This window comes from Sorex fumeus, unplaced genomic scaffold, assembly GCF_029834395.1.
Source record: "Sorex fumeus unplaced genomic scaffold, SorFum_2.1 ptg000063l, whole genome shotgun sequence".
Taxonomy (NCBI): Eukaryota; Metazoa; Chordata; class Mammalia; order Eulipotyphla; family Soricidae; genus Sorex; species Sorex fumeus.
Window position 1 is genome coordinate 82,413,201 of NW_026606120.1, and position 23,905 is coordinate 82,437,105.

General features: G+C 55.4%; 1 protein-coding gene across 1 annotated transcript in view; it reads right to left on the reverse strand.

Moving 5' to 3' along the window:
• The window catches only part of PRKCA (protein kinase C alpha), a 276,377-nt gene that overhangs the window by 48,953 nt on the left and 203,519 nt on the right, over positions 1-23,905 (reverse strand). The window contains exons 4-5 of the mRNA XM_056127320.1: positions 15,859-15,970; positions 11,757-11,885 (exon numbers count right to left, since the gene is read on the reverse strand). Of these exons, the coding sequence (XP_055983295.1) occupies positions 11,757-11,885; positions 15,859-15,970 (241 nt within the window). The remainder of the gene's footprint in view (positions 1-11,756; positions 11,886-15,858; positions 15,971-23,905) is intronic.

Here is a 23,905-nt window from a genome sequence, read left to right on the forward strand (position 1 = left end):
CCTCCAACCCTGCCAGGAGGAGTGAGCCCTGAGCGTAGAGTGGGGAGTGATTCCTGAGCACCATGGGGTGTGGCCCCCGAACTAACAAGCAAAGCAAGAAGCACAAATCTCGGGTGGGCGGCAGAGACAGCGCAGGGGGCGGGCGGGCGCTTGCCGTGCATGTGCCAACCTCACACACAGACACATCCCTACCACCCTTAGGCTGTGACGCTCAAGCCCCACTGGTGGAGAATCACCGCTTGGGAGCCCCCCGCCCCCCCCGGCCTCCTATCCCCCTCAAAGAACCCAGAGGTTCCTAACCCCCTCGACCACCTTCCGGACTGGGTCCTGCCTCTGCCAACATCTTGGCCTCAGCTGCCCTAGCTGCATCACCCCCGATAGATACAACTCTGAAGGCCACACCGGGCACTGAGGGAGCACTGGGGACTGAGTTCTACTCTAGTTACTTATCCAAACTGCCCTGATCCAGGGCTGAGGCCAACCCCGAGGGTCCAGGCCACTGGTTTCTGTGGGGGAAATGGGGACCCCAGTAGTACTGGGCCCAGGGTGATGCTCCTCTTTCCCCATGAGGCCTCCGAGCACTGAGAGCTTTGGGGGGAGAGTGACGGGCAGGGTTGGCCCTGCTGAGCCTAATTGCTAGTCTGCAAACCAGACAGGGGGGCTGGGGTTGGGTGGGGGACGTGGTGGGGGGGCATGTCATTCTCCCGAACGCCGGGAGGGCCCGAGGGCCGCCATGCAGGGGGACAGAATGTACCTTGCTTTTCTTTGCCCTGGCTGAATGGCAGCCAGGCAGCCCAGCTCTCTCGGGGCGAGGTGAAGAATGGGGGGCATTGTTGGCGCGTTGATTGCTTCCCGGCACAGCTGGAGCTACTCCTGAAAGCCGGCGTCCGTCTGGGGCTGGCCAAGCAGGGGGCTTGCAGCGCAGGCACGGGAGCGGTCAGCAGACAAAGCGTTCCCGGGGCAATTTTCGCCGCAATTTCCAGCTAAACAGCTCCAAATGCTGGTCGGCCAGAGAGAGCTTTGTCCGGCTACATGGCTCTCATCAAACGAGCCCTCCTTTCCCGGGCCACTTGTCCTGGTCTCCCTTTCACGCCGCCACCAGCACAGCTGCCGCGGAGGACCAGAGGTCCACAGGGGGCTTGCCATAGGGTATCGCCCGGGGCTCGGGGCCCATGGGGCTGAATGGGAACAGCGGTGCCGAGTCCATTGAAAAATAGATTTTCCCTCCCCTTTGTGGATGGAAAGGGGCCAGGCCTGGGAGGCGATTATGCAAAAGGGACAGAGGAGTCCTGGCTGACTTTTCTAGAAAATCAAGACAGTTGCTGTGGCCTCCATGCTTCCAAGGAGGAGTGATGGGAGGAAGAGAAGCAGTCTCTGAGAGGAGGGCGAGAGGCCGCTGGCCCTGGCCAGTGAACTGATCAGCTCTGAAGAAGGCCCAGGGGTATTGCGTGCTGGCCGCGAGGGTCACTGGTACAGCCACCGTTCCGACCAAGCGAGCCCCCTTTCCCTCCTATAAGGTCCCGAGGTGGTACAGAGCCCCGCCGGGAGGCACCGAGGTCCTGCCCTCACCCCCCCTCCCCTGACAGTGGGGTCCAAGGCTGCTTCCAGAGAGGTGGAGCTGTCCAAGGCCGAGAAGCTGGGAGGCAGTCATGAGAGGAGATGAGACGGAACACAGAGCTACTACTCTGCTTCCAGAAGCTTCCACAGCCCTCCCAGCTCACGGCGCTCTCTGAATCTCCAGAGTGACCCCTGACTTCCCTGGTGTTCTCCTTCCTCTGGGCAGGGGGTTCGTTTTGTCCCTGATGACCGTAAACAGTGCATATCCCTCCTTGGACTGGATCTCAGTGGGTCCCAGATCTGGACACAGAGAGTCCTCCCGGGTCCAGAGAGGAGAGGGGGAGACAGGGAGGGAGGAGGGAAGAGGGAGGCCTGGAGCACTGTAGAGATCCTCCCAAACTGGGGTGCACCTGGAGGCCTTTCATGTCCAACCCTGTGATCCCAAGGACCAGATGCTTCTCTGCCTCATTCATTTACTGACTTCCTGGAGCGTTGGTTTGTTAGAGCCTCTGGGAGGTGGGGGTTGGGGCTGCAGAACACCCCTCAGCACCCCCCCCCCCCCACACACACACACTGATTTGTTCTTAGCACAGTGGGTGGGGTTTGCCTTGCAGGCGGCCGACCTGGGTTCCTCTGACCCTCTTGGAGAGCACGGCAAGCTACTGAGAGTATCCTGCCCTCACGGCAGAGCCTGGCAAGCTCCCCGTGGCATATTCGATATGCCAAAAACAGTAACAACAAGTCTCACAATGGAGACGTTACTGGTGCCCCCTGGAGCAAATCAATGAACAACGGGAGGACAGTGCTACAGTGCAACAGTGCTATCCTAAGAGGCCAGCACCTCTGGCAGTGAGGATGAGGAAAGGCAAACAGTGGCAGGGGATGGTGAGGGTGGGTTCCCAGCCAGGGGCATATTGAAGGTGCCCTTCTCGGCCAATATGCCAAGCCGACTGTGAGAAAGCAGGTCCACTTCTCTCTGCCTATGTCCCTGGGTGGCACTTGGGAGGTGTTGAAAAGGAAGAAGCTGGGTGGCGGTGGGGTGGGGTGGGGGATGTGGGGTGGGAGCGAGTGTCCTGGATGTGGGAGGGGTCCCTTGGGGGACACTCAATGGAATCGTCCAAACTCTCCAGGGACAAAGCCATCCACAGAGCAACAGCCCACAGAGGCTCGTGCCAGGTGGCGCTGGGTGCGGAACCCGATTCTCACAGCTCACGCTGAGGGCAGAGTCATGGTGTGAGAGGCCCCCGTCATTCCCGGGGCGGATGTCATTGCGACTCTGCTGAGGGTGCTTTTCCTGACCTCACCAAGGGCTGGGCCATACCCAGCAGCGTCTAGGAGGCTACTCTTGGTGCTGTGCTCAGGGATCACTCCTGGCAGGGCTCCGGAGATGACAGGTGAAGGCATGGATGGGACCAGAGTTGACGCCTGAAGGCAAGCGCCTGACCCCCCTGTACTGTCTCTCGGGCAGTTCCAAGTGAGGATTTCTCTTTTCAAAAATATACCGGCCTTGGCCCCCTGTGTTGGGGGCCACTGAGAAGGGGCCACTAAGTCAATGATGGTTGGAGGGACTGCCCAGGATGGGAGATGTGTGCTGAAAGGAGACCAAGGAGCAAACACGATGGCTTCTTAGTATCTGTACTGCAAACCATAATGCCCAAAATTAGGGAGAGAGTAAGAAGGATTGTACCTGTCACTGAGGCAGGGAGTGGGGTGGGATGGGGGTGGCGGGTGGGACACTGGGAACAATGGTGGTGGAAAATGTGCACTGGCAGAGAGATGGGTGCTCAAGCATTGTGTGACTGAAACGCGATCATTCAAGTTTGTAACTGTATCTCACGGTGATCTAATAAAACTAATTAAAAAAATATATATATATACTGGCTATTATATATATACTGGCTATCAATATGTATATACATACATACATATATATACATACATATATATACATATATATATGCTATATATATACACTGGCCTCCTTTCCTAGGCCAGAAGTTCCGAGGAAAAAGAGCCTTGGATCTCTTGAGGGGAACTGAAAAAAAAAATGCTGAGGGTCATCGGAAATGAGTAGAACACCCTGAGATGACCGGTCAGCCGGGCCCAGTCCTCCCAGCCATGAGGTACATGCTCCCCCCCCCCCCCCAGCCATTTGGACATGGAGAGCAGCGCCTACCCACACCCGGGCCCCTCCTCCTGAAAGTGGTGGGTCCAGGTGGAACGACTGAGAGTCGGGAACTGTCAGGACAGAATTTTCTAGAACAAGAGTCCTTCTCTCCCCACTGCCCTGCTGTGTGTCTGGGAAAGCCAGTCTCTCTCTGGAGTGGGATTCTTGTCCCCCTCTGGGGCTGGCCCGGTGGGGCCACACTCCCCTGCCTCTCTCAGGAGTGTGTCTTGCCTCTGCTCCTGTTCCATTGGTCTCTTTGGTCCCGTTCCGTTGGGAGCCCTGCCTTCCTCTCCACAGTCAGGGCCGAGGGAGCCCTGGGCACTGTTGTTCCTGGTGCGCTGCTGCCAAGCCTTAGGCCAAAGGTCCAGAGCCCACCCCCCAGTGCACCCTTTTCCTGGGGGACTCTGCGTTCCTTCCGCGCAGCACGGCTGAGAGGTCGAGGTTCTGCCTCGTTTCCGAGCCCAACATTTAGTGTGGGGGTGGGGGAGAAATGTGTGAAGGGTGTCAGGGTATCAGATCGACAGCACCCGCCTCTCTCTGTCTGCTGTAGGTAGAGCTCAGCCCCCGCCGGAAGACGAACAGAACCAGAACCGTGAGTGGAGACGCTGTCGCCGATGCTGGTTCTGTTCGGAGAGCACATGGGTGGGTGAACCTATGCTCAGACTCCTCAAGACTCTAAATGCTTTGGGAATTGGGGGGTGGGGGGTGTCTCCATCTCCCTCCTCCATCCTGTTCCCTGTCACGTCTCTTCCCCTCCATCTAAAAGTCAAAAAAAAAAAAAGAATAAAATAGACGTTCCGAGGGAAGTGATTAAACAGACATTTGCAAGTGTCTCCGAGTCTCCTCACTTGGCAGAATGTGTTTATTTTCGAGAAGAAGATCAAGTCCCTTGCAATCATTTCATGGCAATTAATTTTGTGCTTAAGTGATAATCCTATAATTAGAAGCAATTAAAACCCAGCACAAAAAAAAAACAACCGACCTGCTCCAGGCCTGGATGCTGGTGGCTGGCCAGAAAGGCCCTCAGGGAATGAGGTGCTCCCCCTCTCCCTATGGGCGGGCTGGTGGCCACGCCCTCTTTCCAGGCTGCTCTGGGTCACTGGGGTCACTGTGCATGGGTGACTGAGGCCCTGGGAGGGAATCCAGGGGCCGCGTCCTCGGTCAGGCAGGACCGAGAGAGGTCAGGTCCGTTGGTCTATTCTAAGACAAAGGAACCAGAAATGAAGGCCCCAGGCCTGCTGCTGGCCCCCCGCACATGGTGGAGACTCAATGGCCAGCAGGCAACGATCTGCTCGAGCTGCTACCCCAAGTGCCCCGTGCAGAGACCACCCATACCCACATGAGGCCCCCTCTGGGCAGTGCTCAGAGGCCAGGCGCAGTGCTGGGGGCAAGGCAGGTGCTTTCAACTCAGAACTCTCTTTGGCACGAGGAATTGTTTTAAGATATAAACATTTCTTTTTCTTTTTTTTTGAGCCCCATCTGGTTATGCTCAGGGATCACTCCCTGTGGGACATGGCGATCCTGTGAGGTGCCAGGGATGGAACTTGGTTGGCTGCACGCCAGGCAAGCACCTTCCCTGCTCTTACCTTTCCAGTCCCGTTTATGGGTTTGGTGATTTTTGTTTGTTTGTTTTTGGCTTTTTGGGTCACACCCAGCGATGCACACCTGGTTCATGCACTCAGGAATTACTCCTGGCGGTGCTTGGGGGCCATATGGGATGCTGGGGATTGAACCCGGGTCAGCTGCATGCAAGGCGAATGCCCGCCCTGCTGTACCATCACTCTGGCCCCTATTTATGTTTTTTTTTTTCTTTTTTAAAGGCAACTAAATGTCTGTGCTGGGACATGCGGTCCCTGTCACTTAGTCACAGGCTGCTGTCACCCAATTTTAGTCCGAGATTTGAGAGACTGGAGAGAAGCCGGCTCTGACTTCCGGTGGAGGGATGGAGGGCAAATACGTCCATGTGAAAAACATGTGCTTGATGCTGGACCAGGCCTGGAGCACCTCAAATGGACGGCAGAGTTGTGGGGTTGGGGGGCTTCCTCCGGGCGACTGGGATGGGGAGAACAGCCGTGAGCGGGCAGGGGAGCTGACTGACCGGCGTGCGACGTGGACCCCCGAGTGACAAAGGCTGGGGTGCCTGGGCTCTCCATGGGCAGGTCAGCCCAGGGCTGGTGAAGCTGAGCATCCGAGGGGCTTTTTGGATCACACCCAGCAGTGCTCAGGGGTTACTCCTGGCGGTGCTTGGGGGACCCTATGGGATGCTGGGGACTGAACCCAGGTCAGCCTCATGCAAGGCAAACCTGCTGTGCTATCACTCTGGCCCTATTTGTGTATTTTTTTTTTAAAGGCAACTAAAGGTTGCTTAGTTGCCACAGCCATGGCACTGTGGGGGACAGCGTACACGGCAGGAGGTGGGCGCTGCCTGAGCCAGGCAGCTAGCTGGCTTCCTGTCTGGAGGCTGTACCCGAATATTCAGCCCCGTGAACTCACGGCTGGCCCATGCCAGCAACCTGCTTCTTCCCAGAAGGTGCAGCGTCGGCTGAAGGCATCAGGGCTGTGGCCGCATCCCCAGGGCATCGTGTCCCTCCTCCCCGCCCAAGGGGCCAATTCCAGCCCATTCCTGAAGCTTCTCCCCAGCATTCTCCAACACTGGGGGCAGGGATGACACCCGGGGAACCTCCTCTTGTAGCAGGGACCCTGGTGACATCATGAGCCTTAGTGAAGGGGTGGGGCAGGCTGGGCCCAGTGGGTGGGAGCTGAGAAGGAGCCCACGGGCCTCCCGGGGCCCGAGTCTGTCTCCTGGCACCTGGGGGATCCGGGGCAGGCCGAGAGCTCTTCCCTGTCCCCCGCCCCTCATTCTCCAAGGGGTGGAGCCAGGGCCAGTGGTGCAGGGAGGTTGTGGGAAATCCCAGCACCCTCCCACAAAAGGCTTCAGTGCAGTGACCTGTGGGGCCAGCTGCATGGAGTCCCCAGCGTTTGATCTTGGCTTCTCATTCTCCCTTTGCCCCCAGCCCCTGACCCCAGGGTCCCTCCAAGATGTGTGCAGTGAAACTCTTCATGCTAGAGATGGCGGAGGCAGGGAAGGTGGGGGGTGGGGCGGCCCGACCCGAGCCACATCGAGCCATCTCAGGGGCCCTGGCTCTGACCCCTCTGGGAGACTGTAGAGGGAGGGGTGTCCCTTTCAGGTGGCGCAGCCCGACAGAATCACGGGCAGTGCCCATCACTGCAGACGCCCCCAACGGACAACTGATGAGGCTCCTGCCTGGGTCTGGGTGGCAGATCCTGGGGTTAAGGTGTGACGTGTGACCCCCGGGCTCCTGATTCATCACCTCTGCAGGGAGGGCCTCAGTGGGAAAGACACAAAAGATGGTAATGACATGCAGTGTGTGTGTGTGCGCGTGTGTTCGTGTGTGTGCATGTGTGTGTGCATGTGTGTGTGTCTGTTCGCACGTGTGTGTGTGTGTGTGCATGTGTCCCAAGGCTCGAGGACATCAGTCACAGCAGAGCCGGACAGGCTGGCTTCACACCCCCAGATCAGAAATAACCCTGGAGCAGCCAACGGAGTCCCCTTCCCTCCTAGCCAGGAGCGTGCCCCCTCTGCTTTCTGTGGTCCCGCTGGGAAACATGCCCACAGGACCTTGGGGGCCTGACACTGAGGGTCCCTGGAACCTCGGGGGTGACGTCCACAGAGCAGGCGGGGACCTGATGTGCTCTGCTGCCATCTGGAACTTCAAATCCTCCCCTGAAACAAAAGCACTTCAGCGGGGGTGGAGGCTGTGTAACCCCAGGCACCTGGAGGGGGGCACTGTGCCCCAGCCCCCAACCATAGTCCCCAAACCCCAGACAGCCGGGGGGCCTCGCCTGCCGCTCTGCGAGGCTGTTCTCTCGTCTCTCTCTTGCCTGCTCTCTTCCGTCTCTTCCCTTCTCATCTGTTACTCTCCCTCTCTCCCATCTCGCTCCCATCTGTCTCTGCCTGGGGAAGGTTCCCCGCCCCCACCCCATGCCTCTAGTTTGGGGCAGGGGCTCCCCTCTCCCAGGGCACCAGCGGACAGGTGAGCATGGTGGTCCCCACTGGGAATCACCTCTCCACCCCCACCACACACTCTTGAGGATGAAGTCCCTGTCCTTTTATCTTTTATTTTTCTCTTTAATTGTTATTTTTTGGGGGGGGGGTATTCCTATCTTCACTATCCTCCCCTCTCTGGCCAGGCAGAGAGCACAACACACCCTCAGTGCATATATAATGTATGAGGGCGTCCATGTGTGAAGGATGGGGGTCGGGGAGCACTCGGCTCCACCCCCAGGTGCCCACACCCAAGAGGGAATGGGGCTGGGGGAGGGGTCCCATGGCACGGGGTGGGGAGACCCTGCTGCTAGGGCGGCAGCTGCCCACAGAGTAGAGAACAGGAGGGGCCCCCGGAGGGAGGCCACCCTTCCCCACGGGGACCCCCTTCACGTCTTCCATCTCCAAGGGGGTATTTCAGGACAAGGAGCCTCTGTGGCCGAATAACGGGTTTGTGGGGGTCCCCGAACCAGATGTACCACACACAACAAACACACCCTAGTCCCCCCCCACCCCCCATTTACTTGCAACATTAAATGGAAAATGTGTTCCGGGGGAACCTCTATTTTTGTACTATACTTCCAAACCAAATCAAAAAGCACACGTGAAGGTAGAAGCCTTTAAACCTGCACAAACGCAAACAACACTGGAAAACAGTGATAACCACCCCCCGGAGTCAAAACACAAGAAAGACACCATGAATGGGGGGAGGGAAGGGGAACTTTCCAGAAAACATGGCTTGAATGGAGGCAGCAGACTCATCCGGGGCTTCAAAAGGGTGAGCCCCAGCTCCCCTGGTCCCCCGTGCGCAGGGCTCCCAGTGGGAGTCTGTGTTACTTTGGGGATGATTTTCGATCTGAGCCATCCTGCACAGGTACATGGAGATGGAACAAATCAAATAATTAACACAGTTGCTCCGGGTGCAAATGCATTTTCCGAGAAATCATCTGAGTTTGGCCCATGAGCTCTGCTTGTTGTGGTTTTCTTGCTTGCTGCGACTTTCTCATTAAAGCCGGCCTGATCCTCACGTCCTTGACTGGCGTCTGGCCCTCTGCATCTCTGACTGCCTGTCTGTCCTTCGTCTCCTCCATCCCCTTACCATGCTGAGCCCCACCCCCCCACCCCCCCACCAGCCCCCATGTTCTATCAGCATTTGCAGCTGCTGCTGCTCTATTATTTACTTCAGTTTGGGGTTTTTTTTTGGAGCCACACCTGGCAGTGCTCTGGGGTATTCCTGGTTCTGTGCTCAGGGCCCAGGGATGGAGCCGGAGTCGGTGGGGAGTCCAACTTAAGGGCCTTATCCCCCACACTCTCTGTTCAGTCCCCCCGCTGCTGTTTTATCAAAGCTTTGATGAGATTCCTAGAGCAAACTCTGTCGATGCCCACCCACTTGGGCTGACCCGCCGGAGCCAGGATGCGGCTACAGCTACAGGCTCTCTTGTGCGCCAAGTCACTAGTACCCTGGAGAAGGAAGTTTCCTCCTCAGCAGACTTGACTGCAGTGAATCAGGCTCAAACCTTGGCACTGACTTGGCATCACGGTCCTCGGAGACATGTGGGTCTGTGCCCTCCTGCCCACGCCGCCCTGCCCAGGTGTCCAGATGCCAGGCTCCCCAGGGGCCCTGCAGAGGTAGGACGGCTCGGGCAGCACCCCGGGACCGCTGCTTGGCTAAGAGCAGAAGGCTGGGCCCGTTCCTCCTGCCCAGCTCCTGCCCAGCTTGTACTCAAAAGACAAGCAAGAGGGGAATGCGTGACGTCTGCCTCGGGGTTCCAGCCTGGACTCGAGCTGCCGTTCTGTCTCAGTTGAAGTCATTTGCTGTGATCTGCTATTATACAGTTTAAGAAAACAACATCCACCTACTGATGGATCAAGGAAGAGTGAAAAGTCTGTAAGAGTCAGACCTGGAATGCTTAAGAGCATTCATCTGTGCCGGTTGCGTGGACTCCCCAGAGACTCTGGGTGGGGGAGGGCCTCATAGGCCCTGGGAGCTATGACCACCTGTGCTTCTAAGGGTTGGCAAAGACCTGGCCCTGCCCCTGGGTTATGCAAGGAGACAACTAGCCCCTGTGTGAGACACAGTTGTAACTGAAGTTACGCCCCTTTTTGATTGATGGTTGTAGACCATACCTTGTTCTAAATATAAGTATAAATTGTAGTTAATCTTGCATGACCTTCACTGATGCTTTGAAATGCAGTTTTCTTTTAACTAATTTTATTTCTGTTTTGGGACCACACCCGGTGATGCTCAGAGGTTTACTCCTGGCTCTGCACTCAGGAATGACTCCTGGCAGTGCTCAGGGAACCAACATAAGGGGTGCCGGGAATCGAATCCAGGGTGGCTTACCTGCTATATCACCCCAGAATGTAGTTGTAGATTATAAATGCCGCCTCAGTTTGGTAAACTGGGTTCAAGTACCATGACCCACTGCCATCCCCGGGCCCAGGGCGGGAAAATGAACTTATGTCCGACTCCCATTCTGCATCTTGGGCAGAAAACTGCGACTCTCAGCTCTGGGCAGAAAACTGTGCCCCGAGAGTCAGCGGGCCTGTCCTCCAACTCCCCACAGAAGAGGCAGCATGCCAGGCCGGGCTGTGGTCACCAGGCACTTCCTAGCCCCGAGCACTGAGTTTCTGGAAACAACCCCCCAAATTGTCAGCTCCCTGCCCCTCGTACCCGGCTCTGAAGGGGAGGAAGAGGAAAACGAGGGTGGGTATGTCCAGGCTCATGGCACCTCTCAGGGAGCGTGGTGGTGCTCCTGAGGTCCTGGTTGCTTTCCAGAGAGGGGACAGATGGCCACAGCTGATGGAAACGGTCCTGGGAACGGGGCAGGGAGGTGAGAGCTGCACACACAGTGAGGAAACTCGGGCACCGCTAACGCCGAGTCCGGAGGGCGGGCGTGCCCAGGGCTGTTAGGGCGATGCTAGGAGTTGGCTCTCAGCCAACCACTGCTACTTGCTTTGTCCTCTGGATGTGCCCTCATGAGCAAGACCCTTGAGTTTCTTCCTTTTCCCCTGACCTCTGACCCACGAGGGCAGCTGTGAAAATAGGGCGTTTGCTTATTTTTTTCCAAAGGCAGATAAAGGCCTGAGTGTTTTCCCAGCTCAGCTCTCTCTGGAAGGCGCCTGCCCTTCTCTGCTTCTACCTCAAGGACCTTTCTGGGCAGGCTGTGGCTCAGCGGCGGCGGGTACTGCCTCAGAGCGGGGAGGGGCTCCACTGAGCCCTGCACTACGGGGGTGCCATCCCGCCGCTGACCACCACCTCGGCCCTGATGCTCCCAGGGGGCTGCCCTACCGCCTTCTCTTACTCCCAGAGAAAGGGCAACCAGTCCTTCCATCTCCGTGAGTTCATAATTCCCAAGTCCAAGTGCCAATGGAACACTCGTGTCCAAATGCAGTGCCTGAGTGATGCCCCCAGGGCAAGGGGACCCCCAAAATCTCGGGGTGGGCCACAAACCGCCTATGGAGTGAGAAGCGTCCCGGGATAATGGGAACTGGGCAGGTTCACAGACCTTCAGGGCATCTGTGGGAGACCCAGAGGACCCCCCCCCTTCCCGAGCAGCTGCGCAGCTGGTCCAGCCTTGGGTGAGAGTGTCTTGGTGCACTTGGGGGACCCCCGGCCAGGCTGCTGGATGCAGTGTGCCCGTGTGGTCATCACCCACCTTGGGGAAGGTGCTCCAGGCTCCCTACAGGGCTTCTCTCTGATGCGGTCCCAGTCTCCCACTTCCCTGGGCCCCCGACTCCTCTCCTGGAGACGGCACTCGCCACTGGGCACTTGTCAGCACCACCATCCTTGAGCTCGGCCGTGTGAGGGGGCTGCACAGACCCTCTGGCGGCCACTCCCAGAGGCCTCCCCGCCTCTTTTCCCACCGCCCCACAGCACACATGGGGTATTCATGGCCTGCTCCCTCCTGAAGCCGGGGATGCCGTGTGGGCAGGACAGGGTGGGGGATGGGGGGGACACCTCACCTGTGACATGCAACTTCTCCTCGGTGACCTCGGCCTTCAGGTAGATCCGGCCCCTCTTCTCTGTGTGGTCCATGCCGCAGAGGCTGGGCACGTTGATGACGCATTGCTTGTGCACGTTCATGTCGCAGGCTGCACACGAGAGGGCAGAGGTCACCACGGGGCACAGGGACCCAGCGCCATGTCCCCCACCACCGTGGGTGCGGGCACATACCCTCCCCACCTCCACCCACACAACTCGATGCTTCACGATTGTGTTTTTAGTGACATCCAGAACTGCGAGCAGATGTCTCTGCCGGCTCCGGCCGCCTGCAGCCGACGAGATCCTTAAAATACCCCCCGCATCGTCTCTGCAGCCCCCAGGGAAGCCGAGTGCCACTGCTGGGGTCCCCGGTGCTTGCTCGGATACTAAGAAGCACCCCCCAAAGCTGCATCGTGGAGCTGGAGGCACACCGAGCCCTGGGTGGCCGAGATGGGCCATACCCCAAAGCCCAGTATGCGCCTACCCCCCGTTTTTTTCCAAACCCAGGAGACTCTGGGCTGAGAATTTCTTCTGCCTTTTTGGAACTTGCCACCCCACTCGGAGGGAGAAAGTTTGGGGGAGGGGGGTGTGACGTGGGGGAGGGGAGGGGGAAGGGAGAAATGCTGAGCTGGTCTCTCCCTCCCAGCGCTGGGGGATGGCACCTTCTCAAGAAGGTTTCGGCCCATTGTTGTCGAAGAAAAAAAAAAGTGTGTTTGATATTTCAAACCTGTCTTCCAATATTTAAATATTATTGCCAGTACAACAAATGCGCTCCTGGCATGATAAACGTCTCTTTACCAGCTGACAAGAGTGTGGGCGAGCTGGGGGGGGAGGGAGGGAGGGAGGGAGGGTAAGGAAGGGGAGGATAAAAAAAGATCAGTCTTCCTGCACGGAACAGCAGACACCCTGAAAAGGATCTCAGTGCTCAGCACAAACAGAAGTTTGCATGTGAGGACGCAGGTTGGCTCCTGCGTGCCCGGGCCCTGGGGCTTCTGCAAGGAGGGACCAGGTCTTTCCTGGATTTTTATGGGGTGCTGTGGAGTCGCACAGGTGGAAGAAAGGGTCCCATGCTCTGCTCCCTGCCTGGCTCCTGATGGGAGCTGTTTGTGAGGAACAGCACAGGGCGGGGGGGGGGGGGGGGGAGACAGCTCCTTGGCCGGGAGCAGACGCTGGAAGGAGGGGGACCCAGGCGTGAGGTCCAGAGGACCAGGGGGACCACCTGCTATGGTCGGGGTGCTACAGAGGCTCTGATTCCTGAGCCTGCCGCTCGCCAGGACCAGGCGCCGGAACAGGGCCGGCAGAAAGCGTTGCTGGGGATGTGTCGTGTATAAGAAAAAAAAAAAAACCTTGAGATTTGTGCAGAAGTTTCAAGCTGAAGGGAATAGCTATCAGAGCCCGCGGAGAAGGTGGGCAGCGGGGGAGGAGAGGGCGGAGGGGCGAGGTTTCTGCAGGGGTCTGGCTGGGCCTCACCCGCCATGGGAAGTGGCCTCTGGGTCACGGGGAGCCGCCTTGGCTCTCTGACTCTGTTTCCTACCATGCAAACAGAAGGGAGAGCAGCGCCAAACTTAATGTTTCCTCCTGGGCTAGGAGAAGAGTTGGAAGTGTCCTAGGAGGAAGGCCCAGGCTGAGGGCTCTTCTCTTCAGCAGCCAAGGCCAGGGTCAGGGCTGGCCACTTGCCTGCTTTTTGCCCTCGTTCCTCCAGGAGGGCCCAGACCCAGTAACCCCAGAGGCTGAGAGACTCCGGGGAGAGAACGGCAACAAAATGGGGGTGCCTGAGGCATAGAGCAGTGGTTTTGAGTACATAGTTTAGTAACACCGGTCACCATGTTTTAAAAAAGCCTTAGGCGGTCTCTTCTTTATCTTACCAACCCTTAGCCCCACACACTCTTGTGGTTCATTCCAACCATTAATAGACAGAGAAGAGACTGCTCTGACAATAATAGCTGGGAATGATCATACTGAACAAGATCTGAGGGTTAAAAGTAGATAAGGGATATTCTTGATAACCTTTCAGTATCAATATTGCAAACCACAATGCCCAAAAAGAAGGGGAGGGGAGGGAGGGAGGGAGAGAGAAAGAGAAAGAGAGAAAGTGAAGGAAGGAGGGAGGGGGGGAGAGAGAGGAGGGATGGGGAGAAAGGGGGGAAGAGAGAGAGAGAGAGACAGAGACAGAGACAGAGACAGAGAGAGCACCTGCCATAGAGATAGGCGACAGGCAGGGGGAGTGGGTGATGGGAGGGAACCTGGGGACACTGGTGGAGGGATGGGTGTTGGGACATTGTATGACTGAAACTCCATCATGAACAGCTTTGTAAGGTCTGTCTCACAGTGATTCAATAGAAGGGTTTTTAAAAAAGAGTAAAATACACATATGCATAAAAAAAACTTAAAACCTTAGGCGGAATCTCAAGCTACAAACAAAAGGAGTGCTCTTTTATGGGAATAATCCGCGTTCATTCAAGGTACGCCATTTATTTGGCGTCAGGGCACTCATGGGTCACGGGTAACAGATGCCCTCCACCCCAAACACAAGTTCAGGTGCAGCTGTTGGGATGCACGTTCCAATCTCTGTCCTGGCTTCCATGTCTCACGGCTTTCCCAGACTGATCCAAGCTGTCTGGCATCCCCCAGTCCTGGTTCTGTAGAAGACTGTGTACCGAGGGAGACATGGCTGAACAACGTGCTTCCTGGGGGCACGCACCAGAAGCTTGTCCCTGTGCTCTACCCCACGGCAGGCTGCAGCCGTCCCCAGGGTAAGCCCGCCTCCACTCTGGCTCTGCTTAATAAGACAGCTGAAGGTATGGCTCTGCGTGGACTTAAAAACCCCTGCAAATCCCTGAAATCCCCCAGAGAAACGTCTTTGGAGGGGCCCTGAGTGATAATACAGTGGGGAGGGCATTTACCTTGCACGCGACCAACCTGGGTTTGACCCCCTGCAACCCCTAAGGTCCCCCAAGCCCCGTCAGAAGTAATTCCTGAGTGCAGAGACAGGAATAGGCCCTGAGCAACGCTAATGTGGTCTAAAAACCAAAACCCAAACCACACACACAAAAACAACAACAACAACAACAACAAAAACCAAGAACAAAAGTATCTTTGGAAACTGAGATCTCCAAACTGACTCATATGACTTCAGCCTGGGCTGGTCAACCGAGAAACTAGAGATCAATGCTGGAAATTTCAGAGGCTGCCTCTGCGGCTCCACGGAATCCACACATCCGGCATTTGGGGGACTGTGTGGTGGTCATGATGGAATTATGGAGATAGGCTGCTCATCTCATAACACTTCCCTGTGTACTCGGAGGAGAAACACAGGCTCCATGCTTATCCTTCCAGGGCCGGAAGTAGAAACTTTTACTCAGGCTACTTGCTCCTGAGAGGGCTCGAAGCCAAGAGTTTTCAGTGGGGTTTTCCTTCTATCCCGAGATTCCCACAGGACAGCCAAGGAGAGGGTGCCAGGCCTGATGACATGAGGCCATGGTCAGCACCCCCCTAGCTGGGCCCACATGGGTGCCCCCATGCCCACGCAGCCTGAGCCCCTGGGAACTTCACAAAGACGCCACCCAGGGCCTTGATTCTCATGGCGGCTGCAGTTCCAAGGAGCGCCTACTGGATTTTTCCACAGTCCACCCACTGATTAGAGACCCAGGAAGATAATGACTATGATTGCTTGGCTTATTTTGAAGCCTAACCAAATGTGGAATCTGGAGGTGGGGTGGGGTGGGGGGGGGGGGTTCCTTTCTCACACGGCACTTGCAGCGACTGAAGATTTACACCAAGGAAAAGAAAATGAGACGGCAAGCACCCACCTCATGCATACACTGCGTGCTCAGCCAAGGGAGGGGTTTCCTAACACGGCAGGAAGTGGTCGCACAGACAGGAAGTTGGGCCTGGGAGAGACGGCATGCTTCCTGCACTTCCAGCCTGGGGCTGAACCTTCTGGGATGTGTGCTAGGGATGCAGACCCAGGCGCCCTCCCTCTGTTGGTGGGTTGGGGTTGGGGAGTGATGGGACCTCAAGTGATGTGGAGACCCCGGGCAGAGCCACAGTGTCTCACGGATGGGGAAAAGCAGACGGACTTACTGTCGCATTTCATGCCCTGGTGGATGAGGCCGTAGAGCAGCGAGCCGCAGTGGTCGCAGAAGGTGGGGCTCCCATAGGTGTGGATCTTGAACTTGTGCTTGCTTCTGGGGTCCTGCAGGGAGAAGAAGGAGCAATTGGTTAATCGCAGGCATGGGGTGGGGTCAGGCGCCCCTCAACACCCACCCTCAAGTCGAGGGTTCACTGCACCACACAGCACCCTACATGAGGAACTGCGGATGACGTATTTGCTCTGTCACTTCTCATTTATTTTTTTTGCTTTTTGGGGTCACACCCAAAAAAGTGATGCTCAGGTTACTCCTGGCAGTAATCGGGGGACCACATGGGATGCCAGGGATCGAATCTGGGTTGACCCTCCCCGCTGTACCATCACTCCAGATGCTAATCTTTGCTCCTTCCTCACAGGTCTGAGGCCCCAGGTTCAACTCCCAGCACCAAAGTTAAAAGTTAACACTTTGAGCTTAGTTCTTGCTTTGTGGGTGGGGCAGCTGCAGATCGAGTGCTGTGCTTTGGCCCCCTCTTCCTGTTCAACGACAGTGTTGGGGTCCCAGCTGCAAACCTCACACGCAGAAGCTATACATGGGTCAGTATAGCAGAACCCCGATGCCCCACTCATCGTACGCTGGACTGGGGTAGTGAAGGGCTAGAACGAGTGACATCAGGCACAGGTGTCCTTCACCTGGACATCAGGGGGGAGCCCAGAGCCCAGCCACTGAAACCGTGTGATTAGCCATAATTTTGTAGATGTCTGGAGTTTCGTGTGTAACTCTCACACATTCCTCAAGGGCTCATGGACTCAGGAATTAAAACAGCTTCGTGCTGGCAGTCTGACTGGGGTGGGGGTCACATCAGGGTCGCTACTTGGGGACCACGTGCTGAGCAAGGCTCCCCCCAGCTCTGGCAGGGGTGCCGAGTCAGCTGGGGGCGTTCCATGGGACTCGGTGGGAGTACAGTCTGCCTTTGATCCTATCGGTCTGGTTGAACATGACTTCTAAGAAAGAACAACATCCATTCTGGGGACAGTTAGATTCCGGTCCTGCTGAGGGGTGTCACATGGCCATTTGGACTAACTTGTCAAACCAGGTTGTGCCAGGAGAAGGATTCAGACAGATCAGAGACCCAGCCAGGCGAGATGCTACCCTCATTAAATATACAGCAGCAAACTCTTAAAAAAAACAAACATACAAACAAGTCTCTATAAATCTCGACCAGTAGGGCGATGGCTAAATAAACCGTAATGTATTTATACTATGATCTGCCACGAGCAGATCAATCGGACGAGCTGGATCTTTCCGTTCCCAGCCTGGACAGAGCTCCAAGGTATATACTCTCTAATGAAAAAAAGAGTGAGTCACAGAAAGAGACATAAACTATCCTGACATCTATGGGAAAGATAGAATGGTAAATAACCCCCAGAAAAAGGAACAATAGCACCGCTTTTCACTGGAGAGCTATAAAAGCATAATGCTTCTAGGGCCAGGGTGGGCGGGCATAGAGGCAAGGCTGGGAGAGGAACCCTGAGAAATGACTTGCAAAGGTTCCCGCTAAAACAACGAACCCATGCCAAGACCCGTGATTTTAAGGGAGAGGGTTCTCCCCAACAGCTCTGTTGGTTCCAGTTCAAAAGAGTCCCCAGGTAGCAAGAGAGGGGAGCTATGTTTGGGGCAGATACTGGTACCACAGTGACATCTGGGGACAAATGGGTTCTGTCCAGCAATCTCCAGGAGGAAGGTGCCCATGTACCACCACCATGCACGCAGGCGGGACCCCAGGCCAGCGCTCCAAAGGAATGCTTAAGTCCACATCCTCATATACTACAACCAGCATCATCCAACTTTGTACTCCATTTTTCATCTTGTCACTGTCTCAAGATATCAATATATATCAAGTTTTGTTCGCCCCACTGATGACCGTTTTCAAATTCCAGATGAACAGATGAGTTCGACTGAAACTCTCCTACTAAGATGCTTAAAATGTGCCAATATTCAAACCACGAAGCCTGTGGGCTCATTTACCCATCGGGAATTTTACGGTCACGGTCACGGTCCTCCCATTGTTCATCGATTTGCTTGAGCGGGCCCAGTAACGTCTCCATTGGAGACTTTGTTGTTACTGTGTTTGGCAGATCGAATACGTCACGGGGAGCTTGCCAGGCTCTGCCGTGCGGGCGAGATACTCTTGGTAGCTTGCCGGGCTCTCCGAGAGGGGTGGAGGAATCGAACTTGGGTCGGCCATATTGACTGCGCGCAAGGCAAACGCCCTACCACTGTGCTATCGCTCCAGCCCGGGAATTTTACAATCATCGTTTTCTCTTGTGGCTGCCCCAGGCTAACTCTGATTTGGCTCACGAGGTCAGGTTATTTGGTGTCAGCCTGAACATTTAATTCTGCTCGAATAGCCAGGGTTTCTTGCCCACTCTTCACTCTGGGACCTTGGAGAGGCGATGGAGTGACCTTTTCCTGGGTTAAAACAGCCAACAGTGCCACTCTTCCTCCTGAGACCTCTGCCGCTCGCCAAAGCAAGTCCCTGGTTAAGTGGCCTCCACAAGCCTGCGGAAGGGGCAGGCTCATTCTGCATAGTAGCAGCATCTACGAAGGGGCATGGGAAGCCGGAATGCTAATGGCATTCTTCATTCCTGGGTCCCCAGAATGGGCTAGAACTGCAAATGTGCAAAGTCCTTAGTTTAAAGTACAAGTGAATTAGGTTTGAAACTGGGACTGTCCAATAAAACATTGACCTTTTGGATATGTATTGCCTCAGCAGTGGAAGAGAAACTCCCCCAGACTCGGCTGGCTGCAGCCGGCAGGCATTTATCACTCACGTGTGAAGAAGGAGGAGCATCCAGGCCACTGCCAGTCAAAATGAGTCAAAAGGCCAGTCTCATGGGCGTGTGGGCGTGTGTGCGTGTGTGTGTGTGTGTGTGTGTGTGTTGGGGTGGGGGTGGGTGGTGCTCTTCCTGTGGACCCAGGTGTGTGTGGGGTGTGGCCCTGCCATCCTCCTGTCTGAATAGAAGCTGGGACAACTATGTGAACACTCAGTTCTCCCTGCATTTCATTTTTTCACTTTTGGGCCATACCAGATATGCTCAGTGTTACTTTTTTCTTTTCTTTTTTTCTTTTTTTTTTTTTTTTTGATTTGGGGACTACATGCAGCTGTGCTTAGCTTACTCCTGGCTCTGTGCTCAGCTGTCACTCTTAGAGGGGTTAAGAGGACCCAAGGGAAAGCTGGAGATTAACCCTAGGTGGGGGTCATGCCAGATAAGTATCTAACTCCTTGCAGTCTCTCTCCAGCCCCTGTACTTATCGTAGCCTCTGGAATTCATACCAGTTTTTGTTTCAGGAGAAGTCATTTCTCTTTCTCCTCTGACTCTACAGATTCCTTCTCAGGAGGGGAAAATAAAATCATTCAAGTCCTGTTTGGTCCGTTCAGTGAGACACATCGATTTACCTTCGCTAGTTTCAGGCCGGCCCTGAAAATGGCCATCTCTGGAAAAGTCTCCCATTTTCCCAAAGTGACTTTTTCCTCTTTAAAAAATTCTCCTTATGGGGCTGGAGCAATAGCACTGCAAATAGGGAGTTTGCCTTGCATGCGGCTGACCTGGGTTCGATTCCTATCATCCCATATGGTTCCCTGAGCACCGCCAGGGGTAATTCCTGAGTGCAGAGTCAGGAGTAACCCCTGAGTATCACCAGGTGTGACCCAAAAAGCAAGAAAAAGAAATTCTTCTTATGAGAGAGAAGGGACAAGCTCCAACGCAGCAGAGGGATGTTGGCTGGTGCCTCCCTCCAGGGACTGTGTCTTAAAAAACAGGGTGCTGGAGATCCAAATCTGAGATGGCGCTGGGGCGCACTGTGGTATGGGTTTCCAGCTGGCCAATATCAGGGTGCATGTCTGTGTGTGCAGGCTTCTGGCATTTCATCCTGTTCACGGCGGGGACATGGAAGCACACCCCTCACCCCAAAGCCACTTTCTCGTACCTTCTAGACTTCCTCCCCTGGAAACCACTATTCTCCCGCTGAGGTTCCGACCCTTTTTATCAGCACCGTCACCAAATCCCCAAACGGATGGTGCTAATGAGAGGCTGGGGACGCTTCAATGCCACTGTCTGAAAACAGGAAAATTGAACTGTTCAGAATACAAGCAGCATTTTTATTTCCCAGCCCTCAACAGGGTCATGTGTCTCCTGCAGAAGTCACGGCCAAGTTCAGGGGACCAAGAGCAAATGGGAGCTAGATGGTGACAGGCATCCGCAAGTCCCCATGAGCTCAACCTCTCAGTTTAAGGCTGTGAAGAAAGAAGTAGGTGGCTGTTGGCAGGGGGAGCCATGACACTGTGACCTGCTGGGGAGACCAGGCCTGGGACGCTGCCCTCGTTTCTGCCACGGACACAAGAAGCGGGACATGGCTAGTGAGGTGGACAGGGCTACCCAGAACGCCACACGCCCAGACAGCTGGTATTTGTTCACGTGACTCTGAACATGACACAAGAGGCGGATGGTGCATCTCTGTCTCTCTCTGGACTTTCAATTCCCGCCATTAAGTCATGGGGCAGGACGGTTCTCTAGGAACCACTGCTTCCTTAGGCAGATGGGCTGAGGACACCCAGCCGACATGGTCCCTAACAGAAGCCCCCTTTCTTGGGCAGAGACAGGCACTTCCTGAGATCACCCCCCCCCAGGAGCTGATAAGACCCTGTGCAGGGCTGCAGGGCTGTGGGGGTTACAGTAGTGAGTTTGGAAGTCATCTGACCGAGTGTCCGGACCTTGGGGGGCTGACTTAGGTACACAGACCTAGGTAGCAGGAGTGATGCCGCTTTAGATGGAATGCTGTGGAACGCTGTTTAAGATGTGCTGGAAAAAACACAACAAAATCACCTGTTTCTTGAGAGTTGGGGATGGCCATACCTGGCAGTTCTCAGGGCTGACTCCTGGCTCTCAGGTACCCAGGGACACCTGGGGACCATATGGCACCAGGAATCAAAGTTGGGGCGCTGGTCAACAAGGCAAGTGCCTTCACCCCTATTCTCTCTCTCTGTCCCCATTGCCTTTGAGACCCATTTCTCACTCCCTTTTTCAATGTCAGCTTATGGCAAACTATGCTTTGGCTCACTTGTCATTTATCCTCGATGATTTACCATGTATATAGGCAAAAATATTAAAAGAAAATTGGGAAACAGAGTCAAAAGGAAACTACATGTGTTCATGCATACGTTGGCCTGTTTTGTTCCGGGAAGAGCAAAGTTTGTGAGTGTTCTTAGAAATTATCCGAAAAAGATCAATCTGTTGTGTTTGTCCAGCTTATCTTAAACACCACTGAGAGTCTTATCAGCTTACCACGAGTTGCTAACTCAGCCTCCCAAGGCCTGGACAGGCAGGTGATTTCCAGACTCACTGCTGCAACCCTTGTATCCACCCCACCCCCCCCCCCCCCCCGCCCATGGCACTTGCAGCCCTGCGCATGGAGGGTCTCCCCATCTCCCAAGAATAAGACCCAGGAGGAGGATGAATGATCCACTAGATACCAACGTTTCCGCCCACTGCACACCAGGGGTCTGTTTCAGACCAAGCTAGGGTGCAGGATGGCAGCTACATCTCCCGAAAGCTTGCAAGGAACCGGCCCACAGTCTGGGCGATTGGGAATGCTTGGTCTCTTGGTCTCTCCTTGATGTCCATTTGGGGGAGCTTCTGTCCTCAGCTGCTGACTCCCCGGTTCCTTCAGTGGCTGCCTACCACGTGATGGCTACGTTTCTCCCCCACCCATGCGGGCCAGAATCCTTTCTTCCAGAATTTATGGTCTTTCTAGGGAGATGTTTTGACTCTTTTCCTGAAATGAGAAATTAAACAGTGAAGGTTCAATCTAATTTTAGGGGGGATTGGAAGGGATAGAGCGACTGTCCGCAGCTCAGGGAAGGCTGGCTGGTTGGAAGCCATTAACTTGAGCTATTTCACTTTATGGGGCTCATAACTGGTAGGGCTCAGGGGTCACTCCTGGTGGACTCGGGGGACCATATGGGGTGCCAGGGATCGAACTGGGCTCAACCACGTGTGCTCTAACCAGTGTACTACCACTCCGGCCACTGAAACCATCAGCCCGAATAGTATCTGAACATGTGGCATGTGGTCTTTGGCGCCAGGGGCTAGATTTTGCCTGAGTTACAGGGGACCGTCTTCCCCGGGACCATCTTCCCCAGGGCACACACAGTTGTCTGTCCCTTAGCATCTGCCCACCACAGGTCCCACGCTACACGTCCCTCCTGCAGTTTTGTCTGTGTCCCCACACTGGGCTGCTGTGTGTGGGGCTTCCTGCCCGGCCAAGTGTCAGGCAGATGGATTCCTTTCTTGCTCTCATTTTGAAGTCCCAGGAGGCGACACTAATGCATTGTCCTCCAGCTGTGACTTTAAAAGCATCCCGGGAAATGCCTCTCAGAACTGTGGGAAGAAGGACGACGAAAATAGGACTTGTTCCCGCTCCCCACTCCAGGATGGCATGCGAGCCACACGGCTCAGCAACTCGAAAAAGAGAAAGCTTTGCCCAGAGGGCGGCGGGAACCAACCCATGTCGCTTTACACCTGAGATTTGTTTTTCTGTGTTTACCGCAGGGCAACAAACAGCTCACCAAAATATCCCGGAGAAAGAACGAACGAGTGCCTTCCTATTTTGACTCTGCCATGCGCTTGGGGGCTGCTTGGCCAACACGTGTCTGAGTGTTTAGTGCTGAATTCTCCTCCTCCGAGGTGGGGGTGTATGAAAACGGGACCCAAACGAGGAGCAGGGGAAGGGGGGCGGCATTTAGATGCATTTGCGCAAACACCTCCGAGTGATGTTCCCTTTATTTGAGGACAGAGAAACACTGTGATTGCAGCTCGTATTCTAAAAATGACTTTCTCGCTCGGCTCGGTGGCTCAACCTCCACAAAAAGCCAACAATTAAGTGGAGAGGGAAAATAGAAGCAAATCGGCGGCGGCAGTCTCGGCGCTGAGAAAGCAAGGTAAAGGCAGCTGGGGGGGGGCGCAGGGGACGGGGGGAGCGCTGGGGGGGGGGGGGAGAACGACACATTTCCGGTTTTCCTGCTTGGCCCGCCTTTCTGATCCCAGGCTGCTAGTGGGCAAGGTGCAAAGAGAGCAGATATGCCCAGGGCAGCTGACTCCCCACAAGATTGGCGTCATTTCCTTACTTCTGATGACATGCCCATGGCGGGGGAGAGAGTGGCGAGAGGGTATCACAGGACAGTCCCCCTCCCCCCCCCCCAGCCCCATTTCTAGATGAGAAATCTGAGGCATGGGAAAATACACCATTGAAAAGCAAGATTCATGGGCCGGGGGATGGGACAAAAAGTGAGGATGCATGCCTGGTTTGCTCCTGACTCAGGTTGAATTCCTGGCACCATGCAGTTTCCTAAGCATCACTGGACTCCGGGGAACCACACGAGGGCATCCTGGGTAAGTACCCCTCGCACTGCAGGGTCTGAGTGATATGGCATTCCCCGGCCCCAGCACTGAGAAAAGCAAGACCCGTGATGGAGAGCAAGCAGCAAAATCAGAATTTCAATCCGGGCCTTCGATGGCTGCAGGCGCAGAGCCAGCGGTAGCGAGGGTAGGAGATGACACAGAAGGAGCGTTCTGAGACCAGGCGGTGTTGAACAGCACGTGTGGAGTTCCCCAGGAACTCCGTGATTATCTTCTGGGCGCCGGGAGAGAAAAGACGGCGTGCAGAGCAGCGGCCCCTCGGGAGACAGAAATGCCCATCTCCACCCTGGCACTTCCACTGTCGCTCTTACGGCCACAGACGGACAGACACCCCAGGATTCCACTAGAGGGGAACAGAATGACGGCAAGGGATGAGTGCTGAGAGCTTCCGAGACAGCCACAGTCAGAGCAGAGACCACTTCCGGGTCTGCAGCCCCAGTGGTGTGGGTATCACTGAGCACAGCCACCCCATGCCGAGGGAACCACACTCCAGAGACATCACGTGAAGCCAACTGATTTCAGTTCTCGGTGTGTAAATTCCAACACTCTATTCTCCTGGGAAAG